The following is a 23,773-nucleotide window of genomic DNA, read 5'->3' as shown; positions in this document are numbered from 1 at the left end:
AAAGCTCTATTTGTGGGAAAAAAGGGCGTCAATGTTGTTTGGGAGCCACGTTGCACGACCGCACAATTGTCATTCAAAGTGCGACAGTGTTGAAAACTAAAAATTGGTCTGGGCAGGAAGGGGGTGAAAATGCCCTGTATGGAAGTGGTTAAATGTGATTGGTGCATTCATTTTTATTTTTTAGGATTTTCTTTCTTCTATTTTGGAACAAGTGCATGCACCAACGGTGTAATTGCAAAAAAAGGACAGATTTCACATAAACAAGAAAAAAAGAAGGTAGGAAGGATTCTGCACAGAGCAACCAGTTTAATGCTTTACACTGCTTGAGATGGCAGAAAATTAACATGATAGGTTTATTACCACTTTAATGCTATTTGCCAATGCTGGACAAATGAGATATGCTTCTGACTGACTCGACAAAGAAGAGGGGTGGTGCAGACACGGAGAACACAGAGCCCATATGCTTTCTCTGAATGTTGCAGAAAAAACTTCTGCAGTTTAAACTACCATGCATCCGTGTACTTCATTTGCTTAATTTCTACAAATTAAAGGTTGAGTACATAACCTCCTATAACCCCCATCCCCCCGCCCCTGCAGTCATGTCTCCTCTGCTTTAATTAAAAGCCTGAGCCCTTGAGCTCTCACAGCCACCAGCTAGTGTAGAGGAGATTACTACAGTAGTAGTTGTGGCTTATGTGCTGTAAATAACAGAAGCATGAACGTGACACTAGTCATTCACCAAAACACAAGCTAACAATAGCACATGCTGACAGCCCCTACATTTGTAGACTAGTTTAGTAGCTGCCAACATGTGCTGGTGTTGGCTTGTATTTTTGTGAATGATGGTACTGCTTTCCAGCAACTATAATTTACACAACACATATTGACTGCTACTACTGTACTAATCTCCTCTGAATTATCTGGTGACTTCATTAGATTGCTTGCTCAGTCTTTTAACAGTAGCAGAGTATGCATGGCTGCAGAATGGAGTGGAGTGTGTGGTAGGTTGTGGGAGCAGAACTGAGTCGAGGTTGTTGTTTCAGTATTGCATGTACCTTCCCCACAAGAACACCAATAATTTGGGCTTCTGCATGGGACAGACTTACAGTCAGCAATGGGAATAATAAAAACAGCAAACAACAACATTAAATTCAATGAAAACCAGTGCTATATGCACAAGGTCACCTGAATGATTTAACAGGCCTTTCTATCTTCATGTGAGGTTCTTCTTTAACATGTGCCCTTTTTCAACCTTCTTAACATCTAGCTCTTTGGGAGAAAAATAAATACCTCAGAGATGCTGAGGTATGATTGAGATCATGTATTTTAGCTAAGTTACTACTATGCCCAGAAGGTGTTGGAAAAGCCAAAAAGCATATGCTTTGGGCATCACATTTTTATTCTCTCTAGCCACTCTTTCATCATCCATATGTCTTTACCTGAGTTTATTTAGTTTGTGCTTATCTGAAATGTACTGCTTTATTCTGCATTGCTAAAAAAAAAAAGCTTTGTGAATGACTAAAGTGTAAGGCCTTGTACACACGAGAGGATTTCCGCTGGAAACGGTCCGCCGGACCGTTTCCAGTGGATAAATCCTCTGGCGGATTTTTATCTGATGGCTGTACACACCATCAGATCAAAATCCGCGCGGAAAACATCCGCGGTCACGTGTCGCGCCATCGCTGGAAGGTAAATACTTCCACGCATGCGTCGAATCATTCCGACGCATGCGAGGGATGGGGAGCGGACGGACTTATCCGGTGAGTCTGTACAGATGACCGGATAAGTCCAAAGGACAGGATTCCAGCGGATAGATTTTGTAGCATGCTACAAAATTTGTATCCGCTGGGAATCCGTCGGCTGGATTTTTATCCGCTGGAAAATGTCCGCTCGGGCCTACACACGACCGGATCTATCCGCTGGAACTGATCCGCGGATAAATCCCAGCGGATAGATCCGGTCGTGTGTACGGGGCCTAAAAGTTTGGTTTGAGAAAATATCAGATCTGATTGTGTCTTCTAATCTTTGAAAGGATGATTACAAATATGTATTAATAAATGTCTGTATTTGCATTTATTCCTCATAATTCTATTTAAAAAATGTGTGTATTTCTACCTGAGCTAACAAAAAAAATTTGCTTATATTAATGTAGTCATGGGTTGTGGCTGGGAGATGGCCAGTGAGGAAACTATGTTTCTATCTTTGAACCTTCAGCACTTACTGACTCTTCATTGCATTCATGTACCCTTATCTGGCCCAACTTTGTAATGTGCTTTAGTGATCCAGGACATTCGGGTCACCAGTGGCGGTGGGGTTGAGTTAAAAGAGTCAGTTGTTTTAAGAGGTATACAGGTATGGTCTCCCTGTGGATTTAAGACTGAGAGAAAAAAGTCCTAGTGTCACAGCCTTAATGGAAGTTCTTTATGCACAGCAGAAGTAACCTGCTGTTACTATCGGGGTTTTCAATCGGATGTACAACGTATATTATTGGACTGTTGTGTCAATTAAATGAATAGGGAAATGGAGGTTTTGGCGACTGTCCAGTATGTGCCTTTCACCTCTTTGGAGGACATGTTGGAGAACAAGCTGTACCTGAGGACCTGGAGGCAGTTCTGACAAGAGTAAGCAAAGCTCTGCTCCTCGATGAAGAAGGCAAAATACACACAGATATGCAGTAAGGCATGGTAAGTCAGTAATAGGGAAAAATATGATGTATTGAGCCTACAGGAAACTTCCTTGAGTAATGCTTTGTGCTCTACTTCCCTTTGGTAGCCAGATTAATCACCAGCACTGTGGAAAAGTGCACAGCCACTAAAAGTATTCTTTTAACTCTATTTTCTGGTTATAGCATATGTTTTGTTTTTCACATTAGTGAAACTAAGAGCACATTAAACAAATTAGAAAATAGAAAGCAAATATATAAATGCCATCATATGACTTTGCAGGTATAATTTCCAAGGGAGCTCTGCAGAAATGAATCATGTTTCCCTCTACTAATGTCAGAAGATGGAGATATTCCACATGGATTCACTTCTGTTTCCTTTGCCAGAGGTAATTTGGAAGGGCATAGTGCACTACAGTCAAGCCATTATTTAAGATGTGCAGACATTTCTAATTAATTCTGGGCATGCATATGCCAGCTCTTTAGCTAAATAACTACTTTACAGAGCCTTATTTTCTTTCCTGTCTCACAGAGTATAAAAGAGATTACATTATCCAATAGAATTATAAGCTGAAATATACATTCACTCTAAAAGCTTTAAAGCAAATCAAGGTGATTTTATGATCTAGGTGATAAAATTGCTATCCCAAGTTTCTGCAATTTATTAGAGCAAAGTTTCCTTCTTGCTGGAGTGAGATTGTAATAATCAGTCAGCAATCTCTTCGCTTCCTTGTTTGTGCAGCATAGAGATTCAAATGAGAAAGGTCAGGGATTAAGCACAGATTAACATTTTGCATCCTCTCCAATCTCCTACTTCCACTGTTCATAAAGAATGTTAAAACTGTCCTTGACAACATTCCTCCTATGCTGTTTCTTTGCAAGTGTTTTACATTTTATTGTTTACAAAATGACATACCAAGAAGTTTTGCATTAAAACATGTGTGGTTTACAGGAGAATTGACATCAATTTATACCAACCTAATGAGATTTTGGTAAAATGTGTAAAAGTTGGTATGAGTGCAGTGGGCTGTAAATAGCTCCTAAGTGTTATGAGTGCTTTTCCAGCTAAACTGGACTAGTTTGGGTTTAACAGAAATGGACCCTTATTAGCCTCATTTTTTTTAAAACCAACAGTACAAAAACAATGAACAAATACACAAAAATGTAAAAATCTCAAATACAAAGTTAAAGCGGAGCTCCACCCTATTTTGACACTTCACGTCAATACCATAGAAGCTATGATTGCAATTTTTTTTTGTTGACTGCACCTGTGTTCTTGTCCTTTGTCACCTCCTTCCGGTCTCTGTTATCTGCGGGTACTGTGCGGGCAGTGCATCATTTCCTTTTACTACAGTGTTTCCTGGGAGCTTTTGTCATTGCCAGGAGTCAATGCGGAGGCTTGCTGTGAGTTATCACGGTATTTCGGAAGCGGAAGTGATGCTGATGCCCTCTTCTATCTCCTATCCCATCATATCTTCCGGCTGCTTACACTGTTTATGTTTTTTTTTCATTGCCATTACAATGGGGCGGGTGCTTACTACAACGCCGCGATTGCAATAGCAACACCAGAGGTTATCGGCGCTGCTCTGATGACCAGAAAGCGCATGCGCGAGAATGGGGCGGGATAGGACGGTGCATGATGGTAATTCATCATCAACGTATCCAGGAAGTAAATGCTTGTGGGCTTCACATACCCACAAGCAAAATGAGAACCGAGGAGAACATTTTTATAAAGTGTCTTTATAAGTTTATTCGGGAGATAGGTGGCTAATTTAAATACAGTAAGTGGACTGACTTATGCAACGTGATTGCCTCATGAGACACATATATAGAATATATTTCTAAATTTAGTGGGAGCTCCGCTTTAAATCAATAACGTAGCTTAAATACAAACCCTCAAAGATAACCTTTAAATAAGTGTAAAAATGTTTTTTGTTAATGCATATTTGAGCTAAGTAGCTCAATTAGTAAAACGAATGCCTCGTACACACGATCGGTTTTCCAGATAGGAAAACTGCCATGTTTGCTTTTGGGAAAACCAGCCTTGTGCCTGCAGTGGAGCATACACACAGCCGGTTTTCCCAGCCAAAGCTCTCATGGCAGTTTTCCTGTCGGGAAAAAACGATCGTGTGTACATGGGGAAAAGCAACCAAGCAGGTTCTCAGATTTCCCCTCGGTTTTCCCGGCGGACTTTTGCCCGTCAGGAAAACCAATCGTGTGTACGAGGCATAAGTTTTTTCTTTTGTGAAAAGTCAATCATTGTTAGTGTGAAATCACATCACACATCTTAATTAAAGACAAATACGCTACCTATCTTTTTTTCTATCTATCTATCTATCTATCTATCTATCTATCTATCTATCTATCTATCTATCTATCTATCTATCTATCTATCTATCTATCTAGATTAAGCTTTCAGCCACACCTTTTGTTGTGATTTAATTATTAAAAACAATCTTTACAAACTATTTGCTTCTCAGTATGACTAATGTTACAGTTTATGATCAATACTTTTAGAATAAAAAATAAATCCTTGAAATCAGTTTTCAGTGTTATAGAAAACACTTTTTTTTTCTCGTTTCCCAAGCAACTCATTAGTAATTATGTTATTTTAATCCCTCTTAAAAATGCTTGCTGTGGTGAATGACATGCCTTTCAAATGGATTTTCAGTATTGCACAAATGTGGGAAAATAACTCCTCTTCTATTACTGACAGTTCTATGACTGACATAATAGAACTTGCCATCCTTTGATTAAAAAAAAAAAAATCTGGAAGGTAAGAAAGAAAGTATAAAGAAACTCTCTCATATACCAATTACTACTAAACAAAAATGTTTGATTATAACAGAAGAAAAAAAAATGAGATTGATTAAATTAAACTTGTGTTTATATTACACATTGTAGCTTTCTATTATTATTATTATATGTGTAGAAATAGTGTATGCAAGGTTGTAATTTGGTAATTAATTTATAGTCAAAAAAGAAAAACTGACATTTACAACATGCTATAACACATGAACATTTTTTATAATGTATTTTTCAACATAAACTGGTAATGTGAATATAACTCAAAGAGTCACATTCAGACCTTTGACATGAAAAGCAAATTTCACAGTCTGTCTCCATAGCAACCAAGTTTATTCTGTCAGGGATCTGTCATGTAAGGATATGTAATGTGTTTAATCAGATTGTATGGACAACAATTTCCAGCCTTTGCTTACCCCTTGCTGTTTTTATTGTTCTTATCTTGAGTTCTGAAAAATAAATCTGTCCTTTTACTTTTATGTAATCAGATGGGCACTTACAGCCTCACATTTTCAGATAAAGGAATTGTAAAAAAAAAAAATGTAGCTAACTGAACAGTTATACAAAGTTAGTTCTCACGTGTATTAAATATTTACTGAAAATGTAGGACATTTAATACAACACCAGCAATATTATTTAAGTAAATTGTAACATGTTTTTTTTTTAATTTAAGTTAAAACTGAAGATTCTAATAAAAATGATAATAAAAAAAACATATTTAGACCCCTTTCGCACAAAGGCAGTTTTCAAGTGTTTTAGCACTAGAAATAGCGCATTTAAAGTGCCTGAAAACTGCCTCCCATTCTCTGCAATTGGTGCTTTCACACCCGGGCGGTGTGCTTGAGGGATGCTAGAAAAAGTCACGCAAGCAGCATCTTTGGGGCGGTTTGGGAGCGCTGTATACAGCGCTCCCAAAATGCCCCTGCTCATTGAAAGCACCGCAAAACTGGACTTTTAAACAGTGCTAAAGCGCAGCTAAAACAAGCTGCGCTTTAGCACTAATGCTGCCGCGGCTCCAGTGTAAAAGGGGTCTTATATATCAAGCCACAAATAAAACAATAAATTAAGTATGGAATGAGATGTTTTCTGTAACTGTTAATAAAAAATATTCGGTCTGGTGAAAGTATCTAAAATGGAGATTGCATAAAGCTGGGTATACACATTCAGTTTTTTTTGTTCAAGCAGATTGAAGGGAAAGAAACCCGACAGATCCATGCATCAACACAAATAATGTGTGATGCAGGATTCTCCGCTCCTGTTCTATTGCATTCTGAAAAGTGGGCACCCTCTCCTTCCTCCATCAGAATACACAGATCACTGCAGCAGCAATTGGCTGCAAGCACTGATCAAATGCTGGTTTTCCAGCATGACTGCTCACCAGAAGCTGGTCATTAGATTGTCTTCTGTTGAACACACAGCAGTACACACGTTCTAAAAGGCAACCCATTCATGCAGACGATGAACTTGACGATGTTCAGTTTCAGAAAGGTTTATTGTGTTTTGGAAAAACACAACTAACAGCTGTGGCTCTCTATTTCAAAAGAGAACAAGATAATGGTACAAAGAATATAATATAGTTTGTCCCAGTCAATTTACACCACTTACATAGTAGTAAAGTAGAGTATAATCATGCACATAGTTCCAGAAGTTAGATTTTAAAATTGTATTGTTACATTCATTTACAAGAAAAAAAGAGTACAAAAAGAGCAATTAACAATAGGCATCCACCCCCATATAGTAAAATAGGCAACCAGGTAAGGGTAGAAGAGAGGGAGGGAAAAAGAGGGGAATAGAAGGAAGAAAAGGGAAAAAGAATAAGGGAGGGAAGAGAAGTGACAAAGAAGAATGGGGGTTATTGGACCCTTCTTCTATGTATAAACTGCTGAAAAAAAAAGCCATAAGCAAAAACCCTTTAGATCAATAGTATCAGCATATACAGCTATAGCCTACAGTGTCAGCTCCCTCACCTCAACCCAAGCCACTCATATGTTTTTACATTTTGTAGGACAATTGTGTCCCAGATAGGCAAGTGTGTAGAGTGGTGTGGCTGCATTAATCATAGATAAGCAATATTTCTCAAATTATAAATCAGAGCTTGTCTGTGGGATAAGTAATAGACTCAAAAAGGAACTTCAACTGTACTTATCTATAGCCAATATTAATAAAGGGATATGAAAGTGCTGGGTAACTCTGGAGGTATTAAAATTTAAACAATGAAGATAAAGGTAGAAAAGAGTTTTACCTATATGTTCATAGATTAATAAACTCTCAATAGTATGGAAAGTGAGGTTAATAGGACATGGGAACTGGGCCTGAAAAGAATGCCATAGTTGGAGGAATCTAAAAAACATCTAATGGGGCAGTTGGTACAAGGATTTCAGATACCCTGCTTTAGGCGTTAGACAATCACTATGGTTGCTGGTCTAAGCAGTAATACTGCAGTATTTTAACTTTATTATTGAATCTATATTTAGCTGTATAAAATTAATTCATAAGTGATTTGAGCAAGGTTTTGCAAATACAGGCACTTTGGGAAAGAAATGTAAAATCCACATGATATGATTTGTGTAAAAATAGAAGTAACTATTTTGTAAGCCATAGACATAAATGCATATACACACACATACACACGATGGCTAAAGTAATCTTTTTAATCTAGCAAATAGACTAGTTGCATAAGTAACATATTTACTTTAGGTGTAGTAATTGAAAACCAAAATAGGAACAATAATTGACCTCTTTATAGCAAAACAAACTAGAATGTGCCTTTCTGGCGATGAACTTGTTTAAAAAAAAAAAAAAAAAAAACTGTAAATTTGTAGAAAATGTTACACTGAAAAAAAGAATGAATTATGAAACAATGCATGTTTGTTTTGTTAGAAAAATAGATGGATGGATAAATAGATAGATAGATAGATAGATAGATATATAGATAGATAGATAGATAGATAGATAGATAGATAGATAGATAGATAGTTTTAGATCATGCCATTAATTATAAAAAAAGACTTACCATCCTCGGTTGGCACATAGATGTTTAAATATAGGCAATCTTCACTTTGATCCTGAACATAGGTTACAACTGTATCTAAATTGGCAGTAAACCATACAGGCAGCATATCATTTAATAATGATCTTTCATCTGAAAACTGTGGACATACTGGAGCAAACTGGGTTGCATTCTTAATGCCAGTCCACGATGAAGGTGGTTCAGGAGGTTGAAAACGCCTCTCTCCCGTCGGTGGTGCGGCATAAGGAACTCCTAAATATTGCTCTACAGGTCCAAGAATCTCAATGGATAAAGATGTTCTTGTGCCACGTATCTTGCCATAGTTCGTAGGTACAACTGGATGCTGTGCTTGACCATCTATTATTGTAAATCTTACAGCAAAGGCTGTAATCCATAGTAGCAAGTTTGAGTTTACAACGACACAGACAGGAGTGAAGATCAAAGGCAACCATAGTAATCCCTTTGGTCTCGACATCGTTTACATCAACATCAGCAAAGGTGAGATCTCCCAGGTAGAGAGGAAAACTAACAAATAAATAACTTCAGCCAGGATAAACCAAATCCTTTCATTCAAATAAGCCACAGAAATTATTGCCTTATTTTCATTACTGCCATCTGTAAGATCCAGATTACTTTTTTTGTGAGGCCCATTCCACGAGAATTAAGTAATTGATGGACTGCTATTCCAAGTGTTGACTCCAGTTTAAATCCTTAGTTTAATCATTGTATTTTTGCATTGTGACCCTTTACAGTGAATCAGTCTGAAAAATAAAAAAATAAAGTGGTTTATGAGTATATATTACAATCTGAAGCACTAGATATTCTAAATAAGATATCAATAAAAAAAAACATGGTCAGAGATTACTGGTATGTTCAATTAGTATATAAAATACCATTACAGTGTTAAATAATCAATTTTGCTGCTTATTTCCAAAACTGTGACCTCTATTACAAGACCTGTATCAATGCAGTTTTATTTAACCACTTCATTACTGGGCCCTTAAAGCCCCTTCGTGCCCAGACCAATTTTCAGCTTTCAGCGCTGACGCATTTTGAATGACAATTGCGCGGTCATACAACACTGTACCCAAATTATATTTTTATCATTTTTTTCCCACAAATAGAACTTTCTTTTGGTGGTATTTGATCATCTCTGCGATATAAAAGACAGAAAATTTTGAAAAAAAACACAATATTTTTTGTTATAATAATATCCAATTTTTAAAAATAAATAAATACATTTCCCTCGGTTTAGGCCGATACATATTCTTCTACATATCTTTGTTAAAAAAAACGCAATAAGCGTATATTGATTGGTTTTCGCAAAAGTTATAGCACCTACAAAATAGGGGATAGATTTATGATTTTTTTTTTTTACTAGTAATGGCGGCGATCTGCAAATTTTTTGTCAGGCCTGTGATATTGCGGCGGACGTATCAGACACTTTTGACCCAATTTTGGGACCATTCACATTTATACAGCGATCAGTGCTATAAAAATGCACTAATTACTGTATAAATGTGACTGGCAGTGAAGGGGTTAACACTAGGGGTGAGGAGGGGGTTAAATGTGTATCCTGGGTGTGTTCTAACTGTGTGGGGGGAGGGGACTGACTGGGGGAGGTGAACAATGCTGTGTCCCTATGTACAAGGGACACAGATCGGTCTCCTCTCTCCCTGACATGACATGGAGCTCTGTGTTTACACACAGAGCTCCACGTCCCTGCTGTCACCGCCGATCGCGGGTACCTGGAAGACATCACAGCCACCAGGCACGCGCATCGGCTTACCAGCGATGCGCCGGGCACAGTGTTTCCCCGATGTGTGCCCCCAGCGGCGCGCATGGGGAATGTAAACAACAGGACCTCCAGGGACGTCCACCCAGCACTTGAGAGCTGCGCTGTGGACGTCTTTTGTCTACAGCGTGGATCTCAAGTGGTTAATAAACACAAGTATTTATAAACATAAAATAACAATAATACACATAATGCAGTAGTTTATTAGGAAACAATTTGACTGATAAAATGTTTTTAAACCTAGTTTTTCTCATTGTATACTGTTTAGGCACCCTAGGGAAGAAGAACCATATAATTTTACCAATACTATTGTTTTTAATTTTTTTTACCTTAATGAGTGAAAGAACTGAGCAGAGGTCGGGCAAAATACTGTCCTAATAATTCACAAACCAGAAATTAGATAGAGTAAAGATACATTTCCAGTATACATATGACCTTGTGTGACCTTGCACTGAAAGACAAGTCAGCCTAAAATTCCTAATATCAAAAACAATGCATACCAGGATAAAACTAGACAGCTTCTCTATAAGCCAGAAGAACAATTAGTGGTTTACCAGGTAAGCTGCACATCCCAACCCCCCAACAAAATAAAAAATAAAAAACATGTTTTCCACTTATTTGTTCATTTGTTGTTATTTTCCCAAAACATAGGCTGGAAAAAGTTGTTTTAAAAAGCTGTAAGAATACAAGGCAATCACATTTTAAAAAAGATCATCAGAGTTTTATGAAGTAGATTATTAATTTTAGGTTTAGGAGTGTGTCTATGGGAATGTTCAACCATTCTTCCAGAAGCGCATTTGTGAGGTCAAGCACTGATGTGGACGAAAAGGCCTGGCTCTCAGTCTCTGCTCTAATTCATCCCAAAGGTGTTCTATAGGGTTAAGGTCAAAACTCTGTGCAAGCCAGTCAATTCCCTCCACCCCAAATTCGCTCATCTATGTCTTAATGGACTTTGCTTTGTGCATTGGTCCAAATCATTTGATGGATGGGGGATTGTGAGGAGGTTGTTTTTCAGAGGTTGAGCTTGGCCCCTTAGTTCCAGAGAAGGGAACTCTTAAGGCATCAGTATACCTAGACCTTTCGGACAATTCCATGCTTGCAACATGACTGTGCGCCGCTGCAAAATCAAGGTCCATAAAGACATGAATGAGTGAATTTGGGGTGGAGGAACTTGACTGTTCTGCACAGAGTCCTGACCTCAACCCAATAGAACACCTTTGGGATGAATCAGAACAGAGGCTACAAGCCAGGCCTTCTCATCTAGATCAGTGCCTGACCTCACAAGTGCATTTCTGGAAGAATGGTCACACATTCCCGAAGACACACTCCTAAACTTGGTGTTAAGGCTTCACAAAAGAGTTAAAGCTGTTATAGCTGCAAAGGGTGGGCCAAATCAATATTGAACCCTACGGATTGAGATTGGGATGACATTAAAGTTCATGTGCGTGTAAAGGCAGGCATCCCAATACTTTTAGTAAAATATAGTGTATATGCAGCTGTCCTAACGGTAGTAGAATAGTTTCAACTGATTAAAAATATCATGTTGTTGGGCCACTGTAAGTTAATATATTTGAGAACATTACAACAATACTAGGCATGTTCATTTTGCTTTATTTGTAGATTAGTTAAAGGAAAATTGCTTAAAAAAGAAAATGTATCATAGAATGCATGTAGTCATATATACAGTAAGTCTAGCATTCATTTGTTTAACATCACTGGCAAATAAATATCATTGTATGATTCATAGTTTTTGCGTGGGCAACCATGAACTTTCCACAAGCCAATTGCTTTAAGATAAATTTGCACTTTTTTCTACATTTGTCAGTTGCCCATTTATGGTTTATGGCTACCTCAACAATAAAGTAAATTTAAGAATAACGTAATTTTCTTACATTTATAAGATGCAAGAAATATTCATATACTGTAAACCAAACTCATCATATGTCTAGAAAAGTGAAAACCTATTAAATTAACTATATTTTGTTTCTGGAAGAGAATGTCACAATTTATGAGCATGTGCCACAAAATAAAGACTTTCTCTTATGACTTTAAATATGTAATAAAACAACACTATATTATCAGCACTTTTAGACCATCAAAAACAATGCCCATTACTTTAGTTATGTCCTAAGCTATATTACTGCATTATGAATATTTCCAGAAGGGACATCACTTATTTGTACATAAGACACCCTGAGGCCATAGTTATAATATGTTTTGGGTAAAATACAAATAAGTAAAACACAAACCAATGTAAATTATCCTGCTGATTTTAATAATGGCAATGCAAATCAGGTAACGCATGTGCACAAATTAATGTCAAAATGATGGATGCTTGACTGGAAGAAAACTGCCTTTAACATTTGTCATATATTATGTCAGTTACATTTCTTGGCAAGAGTTGAGATGTCTGGAATTTATGTAATTATTGCTCTTTTTCAGTTACAAAATGTTAAACAGTGATTCCAGGCATCCAGTGAAATCATTTTCTGATTTAATCACACTATCAAGTAATAATGCAACTGTGTTAAAGGCAGTCCACTAGATTTACCTTACAAATAAAAACACAAAGCACTTTATTAGAAAGGCAGTAGGATTGTAGTTCTGGGACCCATTGCTTAACTGTCTCTCTCCTAGCCTGGTACACACTACTAGTTTTTCCGATCTTGGAAAGTTGCTGTACTAACCATGTAAGGTTAGCTCAGTGATATCCCCCGGCTGAGCTGTTGTGTTCTGACAGGGGGACAGACTAACATACACACGGGCCAAATGTCAGCCATTTTTTTTAACCGATCCCTGTGTACACGACTTCTCTCTGCTGCCTGCTTGATCAACATCATTCAAGCTTCCAGGGTAGATTTAAATCTGATTGGTGGCTGGAAGAAATAGGTTGTTCACTTTGCAAGGGAAGTTGTAGTTTGAAAGGGAATTAAGTGATTATGGCAAAAATGCAACTTTGTAAAGAATCAATCGCAATCAAGGGCAAGGGAAATAATGCGTGCAAATTATTCAATGATGGAAGTCATATGAACTTCATCTCATTCATTAAGTTCTACACACAGAAAAGCAGTTTACACAGAGTTTTAATGGCCATTTGGCCAGTTGTCACTTTTTTTATAATTCAATAAAGTTTTTTTTCTACATTTCTAAAATACCACGGTTGGTCCTCATTGACAACTACTTGTTGGGTGGTCATCTATCGAGCCTCTGTTGCTTTTTGCTTATTTAGTATTACTTGCTAAGGGAGCCCACCCTAAGGATGAGACAATGACTGGCCTGCTTGAAGCGGCATTTTTTAAATATAGCCTCATAATGGGAATTTTTTAATCCCTTGTTTTTTATTTAATTGTATTTTTTTTACTCATATTCATTTATACAGAGTTATATGCTGCTACAACCACTTGTTTTCCACATAAATAATGTTTTCATCTCATGGGACTTTAGTACAGACACAAAGAGGAATTTTACATAAAATGTTCCATGTTTTATTAGTATTAAAATATACACATCCTAAAAACACACCAAGGGTCTGATATATTTGAAGATATATATGACACATTGTGATATTTTTGTACCCTAAAGCAGTATGGTTCACACAAATGAATGTAGGGACACAAAATCCATCACTTCCCCCCAGTCAGAACAAAGCTCTGCCTTGTTTACATAGGCAGAGCTCCATTCTGTGTCTCTGCTCTATGATCAGCAGGTAGCGGTGGCCATCCAGTGCCTGAAACCCGCAGATCTCCTTCTGCTGTGGGTAATCACAGCAGAAGCGGCCTGTCGGCTGTGCGCATGTGCGCCCCCTAGGTGAAATTACAGAATCACTTTTATACATGTGATTCTGCACAGAAGGGCTTCCCTGTAGCAGTATATCTGCTATACAGTGGTCTTTTAGTGGTTAAAGACTATGTGAGATTTTAGTGACTGGATTTATGACTAATTTAAATTATATATTTATCTGAAAGAATCATATGAATGGACACACCTTTCTGCTCTGTTTAGCAGGGACATGCAGTCAGGGAAGGCAGGTGAGATCCAAAATGTGTGGGGTGCGTAGGCTAAGTCCTACCCCACCACTGGTAAAAATGGGGTTCCTACGACCTATGGTTTCAGAGATATAGGGCTCCTTGCACAGCCTGTCAGAAGCTAAAGCGGACACTTTATATACAAGCTGACACACTCTGTTTGCAGCAGACTGAGAGGATGAGCTCACAGTGCCTCTCACTTCTTGTCAGAGGCACTGAGCTCAATTAACAGCTTGGAGTCTTGGACCAATGGCTTCACTATGATTGCTTTTTTCCTCATACTGGGTCAAACCTCCCGTTTATGATTGTACAATCATCTGCCTGTATGAGTCCTGGAGGCTTTTTTGATGTTGATGATATTTACCATCCATCTATGAAGTTTGGAGTGTTGCCTTTACCATTGACCCTCTGCATCCTATGATCACATTGCTTGTTATCATATATTTTCTGGTAAACAGATTATGAGCACGTTGGTGTGGTGTGCTTTTTTCATTCCTGCACATTGAAGCTTGGTGGAGGTGTTCTTATCAGTTTTTTCATCATATATTAACTCTATCACATGGACTATAACACATATATTTTTACACTGAAGCTCTGCATTTTGAACTATTTTACTTATGTTTGCTAAATCAACAAACTGTGCTGGCTGCTTTTTTATCATTTGTTTCAGTTAGCGCAGATATTCATGCACCCTTGTTTTGTATCACTTATGACTCTACATAGGAGATGCTTTAATTTCTTTACAGGTTACATGTTTAGAGTTACAGAGGAGGTCTAGTGCTAGAATTATTGCTCTCGCTCTAACGATCGTGGCGTATGTAACCTGTGTGTATCTGGCTCTGATACTAGCCAGTGCCTCACAAGTCACTGACCTCACCGCATGTTCCTGCTGTTGAGAGAGTCAAAAATGAGCAGAAAATGATGTGCTTTTGTTTAGAATGCTCTCAAAAATCAATGTCATGGTGCACACTGCCTAAAATGTTTATTTAAAAAATAATAATTTTATATAGATAATGAATACCAAATAAAAAAAGAAAAAAAAACAGCGTATAGATTCAAAATATGGTAAAGAAAATTTATCAAAATTAATTCATATAAATATTTATAGAATGAGATTTAAAAGCACATACATTTATTTTTTATTAAGATTGCTATGAATGTATTTTATTTTATATTCACTTAATAAGTAAATAATTATGCATGTGCCCTTTTTTTAAACACCAAACTGGTGTCTAGAAGGTAATCTCAACCCATAAAAGATTACTGTTCTGTCTGTGCTCACTGTGTTGACTTAGAGATCTATCACTGCAGTTCAGATACTTCTAGTGTGACCTTCAAACTAAGCATGTAGCACAAAATGCTTTACAGTGCAGACAGTAGAAACTTTTCCTCCATGAGTCCTTTACATCATTTTCAAAGCTTCTCTCTGCAGTATTACATCTTTCCTCAAATGGAAGCTTGCACCTTACTTGCAAGGTTATTAGTTCATTATCATCAGTTTCTGCATTAGTTCTTAGTAAAATATCAAGTATAGTTCTGGGAACAAAACAAAAGACTTATTACATTAGGGATACTCAGTTATTTCACTTTTCTCCGTAAAGCAGACAGCAAACATAACTCTTACAATTTGCAACAGACAAATATTGTATTCAGCTCTCCTGATGTAATAAAAAATATTTATCAGGAGCCTTATAATGGCCCTTTGTAGAATGATTACTGTTCAGATTATTTAGAGTGCTCCATCTGTTTTCACAGCACATGCAAAGATGCATGTGGACTTCTATAATTTTAACAGATGGTGCAATGAATCCTTTGCTTTTCACATACTCCTCTGACTGTAGATCATGTGGAAAGCTCACATTCATTTCAAATACATGTCAAGACTTTTATCTGTAGTTAACATCATGGAAGAATTTTATATTTGATTCTAATGCAGGTAAAGCATGTTGAAAATAATATATATTTAATTACCCACAAGCTTAAATTTTGGAAAACCTATAGGCCCGGATTCAGAAAGCCTGGCGTTACTTTGTGCGGGCGTAACGTATCTCAGATACGCTACGCCGCCGTAACCTAGTGAGGCAGGTTCTGTATTCAGAAAGAACCTGCGCCCTAAGTTACGGCGGCGTAGCATATGAGGGCCGACGTAAGCCTGCCTAGTTCAAAATAGGAAGATGTGGGCGTGTTTTATGTTAATTCAGTGTAACCCCACGTAAATGACGTTTTTAACGAACGGCGCATGCGCCGTCCGTGGACGTAACCCAGTGCGCATGCTCCAAATTACGCCGCAAAGCCTCATTGGTTTCGACGTGAACGTAACTTACGCAAAGCCCTATTCGGGAACGACTTACGCAAACGACGTAAACAATGCAAAATTCGAAGCTGGCCTGACGTCTATACTTAACATTGGCTATGCCTCATATAGCAGTGGTCACTTTACGCCGGAAAAAGCCTTACGTAAACGACGTAAAAAAATGCGCCGTGCAGACGTACGTTTCTGAATCGGCGTATCTACCTAATTTGCATATTCTACGCGTAAATCTCCAGAAGCGCCACCTAGCGGCCAGCGTAAATATGCAACTAAGATACGATGGTGTAAGAGACTTACGTCAGTCGTATCTTAGCCAAATTTCAGCGTATCTTGCTTTCTGAATACAGAAGGAAGATACACCGGCGCATGCTAGAATTTACGTGGCGTATCAATAGATATGCCGACGTAAATTGTTTCTGAATCCGGGCTATAGTGTATATATATATATATATATATATATATATATATATATATGACAGCAGAGGCGGCAAAACCTTGAAGAGTGCACGTGTGCCTCCCCCTGTCCATTGCCGCCTCCCCTATCCATACGTCTGGCCCCTTTCAGGACACGGGTGGATGGTCTCCAATGCTGAGGGGCTGTTTTTGAAGCATCGATTAGAGGCTCTAATAGGCTTTAATATAGGGTGAGCTCAGGTCACAGAGAGTGCACTTTGAGCCCACCCAGGTGTGTTACAACAGTGAATAAATATTCGCTATTGTAACACTGATCCTCCTTCCGGACAATCAGGAAGCGTCTTTTAACACCAGTCATCCGATTGGCTGAAAGGACAGGTGATCTTATTGGATGCCTAGGAGGAGGAGGGGCTGGAAGCCACCATGGAGGAGAGGGCACTCATAGCTGAGCCACTGCACCACAATGGGGTAAGTGCCAGACCGACCGGAAAACAGCGGGGGGTTTGCCGCCCCCACCAAAAAAAAAAACACCAGCTGCCATTGTATGACAGGAAACAAATGCAGAGTGATGCTACTTCTTCATAGACAATAAGTGGAGCTTGGTCTCAGGTCAGTCTGCATTGCTTGACTATAGTACAATTCACTCAGAAGACACATTGAGGGTATGACTTTGATCAATCAATCTATTTTCAAATATATATGTATGTATACCATAAATTGTAGACTTTCACACAGACTAAATAATATGCACCTATTTTGGTTATTTTTTTTTGCCAAAGAAATGTAGCAAAATCATTTTTATCTCAGAAAATGGGGCTCAGTGTTGCATGACTAAGTAAATGTTATTTAAACTGTGACATCATGGAAAACTTGGCTTGGTCAGGAGGGAGGTGAAAGTATCTGGTATTTAGGTAGATAAAATATAACGAAAGGCATTTTTTTAACAGAATGGAGAGCAATTTGAGCACCTTCGGGTTTTTATTGCTGTCTCTGTTATGGATGGTCACCCTCTCTATTTGTTCTGTTTACTGTTATCATTGAAATAAAAGTAAAAGAAACTACCAAATTGTGGGGTGTCCCCAGAACAGTAATAGAGGTAATATCTCCCAATGGGGACACTATAATAGTTCTGGTGACCCTGGTTAAAAGGATTAGTTATGAGACAGGAAGTGAGGGGCAAAATTCCCCAATGGGTCACAGATGGCAAAAAAAATAGCAGGGTTTATAACTGTCTAAAATGTAAAAAAGTTTTTCCTGTATTTCTCCTTTTACTTTCCTGGTCTGTTCATTCTGCTACAGACATTGCAAGGGGTTATTTTTATGTCTGTTGGATTTTATTTTTTACTTTAGTTGATAGAAAGTGCCTAAGGTTGTGTAAAAGATGGACTTACCCTTGGGTAGGTAACTCGGCATCTACCTAAAACTAAATAATGACCCTAAAAATTACAAGTCAATCAAAGTACATTTTTTCAGCTTCCATCTTGAAAGCTGGACAAGGACGGAAATGTAATTCTAGCTGGAAAACTATGGTGACTGTTAAATGGCCATATGTTTACAGCTTGAAAGTCCTTGTTAATATTTCAGGGTGCCTCAGGGGTGCCTGCCTCAAGCAGTTATTTCAGTCATGCACTGTGCTCTGTTCTGAATACCAGGCCTGACGGCAACATCACTCCTGTCATTAGGGTAGTGTGCATTGGCTGTGGGAGCCCCCTCGCTACAAAGTGCTACTGTGCCTGGGCCACATTCCCCTTCTGCCCACCCCTTGTCCTGGCCCTGGGTAGAGTGCTCCAGTATGTAGAAAGTTTGGTGGTGTTCAGTGGAGAGAAGATAGTGGTATCTGCTATTATAAATTTGCCCTTAAATGCCATTTATGTAGTATTTACATTTTAATTAAAAATTGGAATACTCAAATTGTGAAAAATATTATTCATTCTAGGAAGCATTATTTTTTGAGCAGCTAACATACCTATATCCCTATACATTATACAGTGTACCTTATATAGGATTTTTTTTTTAAACTGTTTTAAATGGGTCCTTGCAGCCACATAGATTTGTTGAATTGCACCTGTCCCTTGGTCACCAAAACACTTGCAAATGGCTAGCTTTTTCAGTAAGGACCCTTTCACACCGATGTGTTTTTGGTACCCACCTTTCCATATCGAAAAAAGTGCATCAAAATGATTTCCCTTTAAATCCAGGGACTTTTCACGTTTCTGAGCTGTGTTTGCACTGCGTTTTTAAAAGTCATGCATGCAAAAGTACACCAAAAATGCACCATCCATTGAAATCAATGGGAACCACATCACCAATGCACCAAAAATGCACACACGGGGCTTTTTTGCTGGTTGTTAAGGACTGAGCACACATTGGCCCAGATTCAGGTAGAATCGCGCAATATTTGCGTGGGCAAAGAGCAAAATTTTTTGTCTGCGCCCACGCAAATATTGCGCTTTGCCCGCGATTCACGGAGCAATTGCTCCGTAAATTGCGCGGGCAATATGCTAAATAGCCCTGCGTAAGGGCGCCTAATGTAAATGATCCCGCCGGGGCGGGAATCATTAAAATTAGGCGCGCTCCCGCGCCGAGCGAACAGCGCATGCTCCGTCGGGAAACTTTCCCGACGTGCATTGCGGCAAATGACGTCGCAAGGACGTCATTTGCTTCTAAGTGAACGTGAATGGCGTCCAGCGCCATTCACGGTTCACTTACGTAAACGACGTAAAATTTGAACGTTGCGAGCGGGAAGCGCAGCTATACTTTAGCATTGGTTGCGCCTGCTATTAGCAGGAGCAGCCTTATGCTAAAGTGGCCGTACGGAAACTCCGTACCTTGCGTGTGCAGGGCCCGCGCAACTTTTGTGAATCGGTGGTAGTATGCAATTTCATACGCGCCCCCTAGCGGCCAACGCAAGAATGCAGCCTGGGATGTGAAGGCATAAGGAGGCTTATGTCTGTCACATCCTAGGCTGCAGTCGGTGTAACAAGGTTCCTGAATCAGGAGCACTCGTAACACCGGAGCAAGTAAGCCCTTGCGCCGCGCAACCTATGGTTGCGCGGGCGCAAGTGCTTCTTGAATCTGGGCCACTGTATTCCTTAACAAACAGTAAATAGCTGATTGTTAAGTAGCTAAAACATGCTGGTTTCATTACCAATCAACGGATAGATAAAAATGCACCCCTGCACTTACCCTATCCCCAACCAGGGTAGCATGGGCACAATCTTGCCAATAGGCACAATCTTGTAAATCAGCTCGTCCAGTCTGAACGCCCCTTCTCCTTCCCTCCTACCTGGTGCTCCAAGCTGATGCATGTCCGCTGTCTCCTTGCCTCCTCCTCTCATCTGGTGGTAATACTGCTCCTGCTGACCACTGAGAGGGATGCCTTATCACTTGTTCTCCTTAACAACCACCCACTGCCGTTCTTAACAACCAACAAATGGCATGTTGTTAAGAGGCCGGCACCAGATGTTGTCCTTAAAGTGGATGTAAACCCAAATTTTGAATGAATTTATTTGATGTCACAATGTAGAGTATAAGATTTCCTATCATCTGTGCCTAGGCTTGCCACAAAGAGTGGCAACAGACCCACCATAACAGACAGAGGGGAGACTTTTGACAAGTAAGGATACATGCAGGAGGCATGTATATCTTTATAGATCAGCACTATGGCAGTAGTTTAGAAAGGATGAGAGTGGGTTTAGATCCACTTTAAAGCGGGGGTTCGCCCTGTAAAAAAAAAAAAAAAAGTTTTTTTTTATTAGACAATTAAATTCGGCATCGTAGCGCGAGCTACGGTATGCCGGTCTTACATTTTTTATGCCCGTACTCACTGCGGTATCGTTGATTGAAGAATCCGGGGAATGGGCGTTCCTCTGGTGAGAGAAGGTGATTGACGGCCGGCCCTGGCACGTCACGCTTCTCCGGAAATAGCCGAAATAGGCTTGGCTATTCACGGCGCCTGCGCATAGCCTGTGCGCAGGCGCTGTGAATAGCCGAGACCTACTCCGGCTGTCTTCGGGGAGCGTGACGTGCCAGAGCCGGCCGTCAATCATCCTCCCTCTCCATAGGCACGCCCATTCCCCGCGGGAGTCGGATTCTTCAATCAACAATAGCACAGTGAGTACGGGGTTTAAAAATTTAAGACCGGCATACCGTAGCTCGCGCTACGATGCCGAAAGTAATGGAATAATGGGGTGAAGGAGGGTGAACTACCGCTTTAACAACCAGCTATTCACGCAGATGGGCTGGAATGCAATGATTTTAAAACACACCAAGCATTTATTAAAAACACTAAAGCTGGCTACACATTATTAAAAAAAAATATTCAATTTCCTTTAACCTTCAACTATGTAGTGCAAGGGCCTGCCAAATTGCATACAATTTGAAAGTGTTTAGGCTCAACCTCATATTATATGGTTTTGGTAAATATAAAGAAAAATTGTACAAGAAAACTGGTCTCTCACCAAACTTTTACTAACACAAAATCAGCAAAAGCAGCCCAAAGGGTGGCAAAATCGAATCGAACTTCCCCTTTATAGTGCCGTCGTATGTGTTGTACGTCACCGCGCTTTGCTCGAGCATTTTTTTTCACGATCGTGTGTATGCAAGGCAGGCTTGACAAGAATCACGTCGAGAAAAACATCGTTTTTTCCATGTCATTAAAAATGGTCGTCTGTAAGCCGCATTAGGCTCGTAGATTTATATTCAAAAAGAGCTTCACTAAACATGAACCGTCTAAAATGTGCAAAGCAAGCATAAAATACTGTGTACAAATATGCAAATCAAATATGAACTCAAATAAGTATGAGGTGATGTTACAATATACAGATAATTATAAAGTCCATAGTGTCACAAACATTATAAATCAATATAAAAAAGTCCACATATGAAAATTGAAATTAAAAGTATAAGGCAGCCACTGTGCATCCTGACAGTCTAGATGAAGAAGGTTGAAAATAAAATAAATATTTGCTCAGTATGGATGAAAATTAACTGCTGTCCACTAAAGGAGTCACCCGGGACTGTGCATTCACCACCCAGAGGGGAGAGTAAACATGCTTACCACAATGCGTGAACTCTATTGCCAGCAGCAAAAAGACAAACAAGCATGAAGATGAAACTGGTAATGATGATCTAAGGAACAGTCTCTGGAGATCTACCACAACTACCAGCCCCTGAATTGAATCTTGGACTCTGGTGGCCTGTGTTTTCTACCATTCCTGCACTCATGCTGTGTCAAAGTCCATGCTGAATGGGACCAATAATTATTTTTATACAGAATTTATATAGTGGCTACAGTTTTCACAGCGCTAATACAGAAGGAATCAGGGGCCCTGCTTGTTAGCGGGGAGGGTTGAGTGATACAAAAGGTAATAGCTGTGAGGAATAATCTTCTGGAGAAAGTAAAAGTAGAGTTGTTAGGTGAGGGCTGGATAGGCTTCTCTGAAGAGAAGGGTTTTCAGGGATTGTCTAAAAGCAAGCAGAGTAGGATAGGATATAGTTGGACAGATTGGGGTAGGGAGTTTTAAAGGATGGGAGAGGCTCCGGAAAAGTTCTGGAGGGGAGCATGGGAGGAGGTGACGAGTGACCTAGAGAGCAGGAGTTATTTAGTGGAACAAAGGGAACAAGTAGGTTGGTGTTTTGAGACAAGGTTAGTGATGTAGCTGGGGGCTGAGTTGTGAATGGCTTTGCAAGTTGTTAGTAGAATTTAGAGTTTCATTTGTTGGGGATAATAATAATAGGAAATATGGGCTGCCATAAAGGAAATCATCAAACTTCTTTTTCAGGGAAGCTCCTAAAAGGCATAACCTGTGTGCAGTCTTTGCATTGGTGAGTGATTCTACAGGGTGGGCCATTTATATGGATACACCTTAATAAAATGGGAATGGTTGGTGATATTAACTTCCTGTTTGTGGCACATTAGTATATGTGAGGGGGAAACTTTTCAAGATGGGTGGTGACCATGGTGGCCATTTTGAAGTCTGCCATTTTGAATCCAACTTTTTTCAATAGGAAGTGGGTCATGTGGTAAAATCGCGGTAAAATAGCAGTGTTTTACCGCAATTTTAACGCTCCGCTATAGGCGTATCCAGTGTTAAAGGGGTCTAATGAAGAAACATCAGTGACTGTCCTAGCTTCCATCAGCAAGAGCCCACAGCATAGCACTCGCCACATGTCACTGTAGAGCACATTGAACACATTTTATAAGTGGTCAGAAACTTGTAAATAACTCATGAAAGAATAAAATAGTTTTTCTTGTGAAATTTCCATTAAGTTTGGTGTGTCACATGACCCTCTTCCTATTGAAAAAAACACAAGTTGGATTCAAAATGTCCGACTTCAAAATGGCCGCCATGGTCACCACCCATCTTGAAAAGTTTCCCCCCTCACATATACTAATGTGCCACAAACAGGAAGTTAATATCACCAACCATTCCCATTTTATTAAGGTGTATCCATATAAATGGCCCACCCTGTAGAACTTGCTGTATATATACTGCTCTAATCTCCATCCTTCACATGTAATCCTTTACCTTTCTCCCAGCAGATTCCAGCGTTACAAACTACAAGAAGTATACTGAGTGTATTTTTATTTTATTTTTAACCTTCCTTATCTGGACTGTTGGAATGGACAGTGGCTGGGAGGCCACTTTTAGCTTCAATTTTCATATGTGGACTTTTTAACATTGATTTATAATGTTTGTTTGTGACACTATGCACTTTTCCTATTATCTGTATATGGAACATTACCTCA

At 39.1% G+C, this 23,773-nt stretch overlaps 1 protein-coding gene across 4 annotated transcripts in view; it reads right to left on the bottom strand.

Moving 5' to 3' along the window:
- Positions 1-23,773, bottom strand: part of NLGN4X (neuroligin 4 X-linked) — a 405,179-nt gene that overhangs the window by 239,392 nt on the left and 142,014 nt on the right. For all 4 annotated transcript variants that reach the window (XM_040338158.1, XM_040338161.1, XM_040338159.1 and 1 more), the window contains exon 2: positions 8,481-9,238. In XM_040338158.1, the coding sequence (XP_040194092.1) occupies positions 8,481-8,952 (472 nt within the window). In that variant the 5' untranslated portion in view covers positions 8,953-9,238. The remainder of the gene's footprint in view (positions 1-8,480; positions 9,239-23,773) is intronic.

The sequence above is a fragment of the Rana temporaria genome, chromosome 2 (genome assembly GCF_905171775.1).
Source record: "Rana temporaria chromosome 2, aRanTem1.1, whole genome shotgun sequence".
In the NCBI taxonomy this organism is placed as follows: domain Eukaryota; kingdom Metazoa; phylum Chordata; class Amphibia; order Anura; family Ranidae; genus Rana; species Rana temporaria.
Note: the sequence above shows the minus strand (reverse complement) of the source record. Positions and strands in the feature narration are given on the sequence as shown.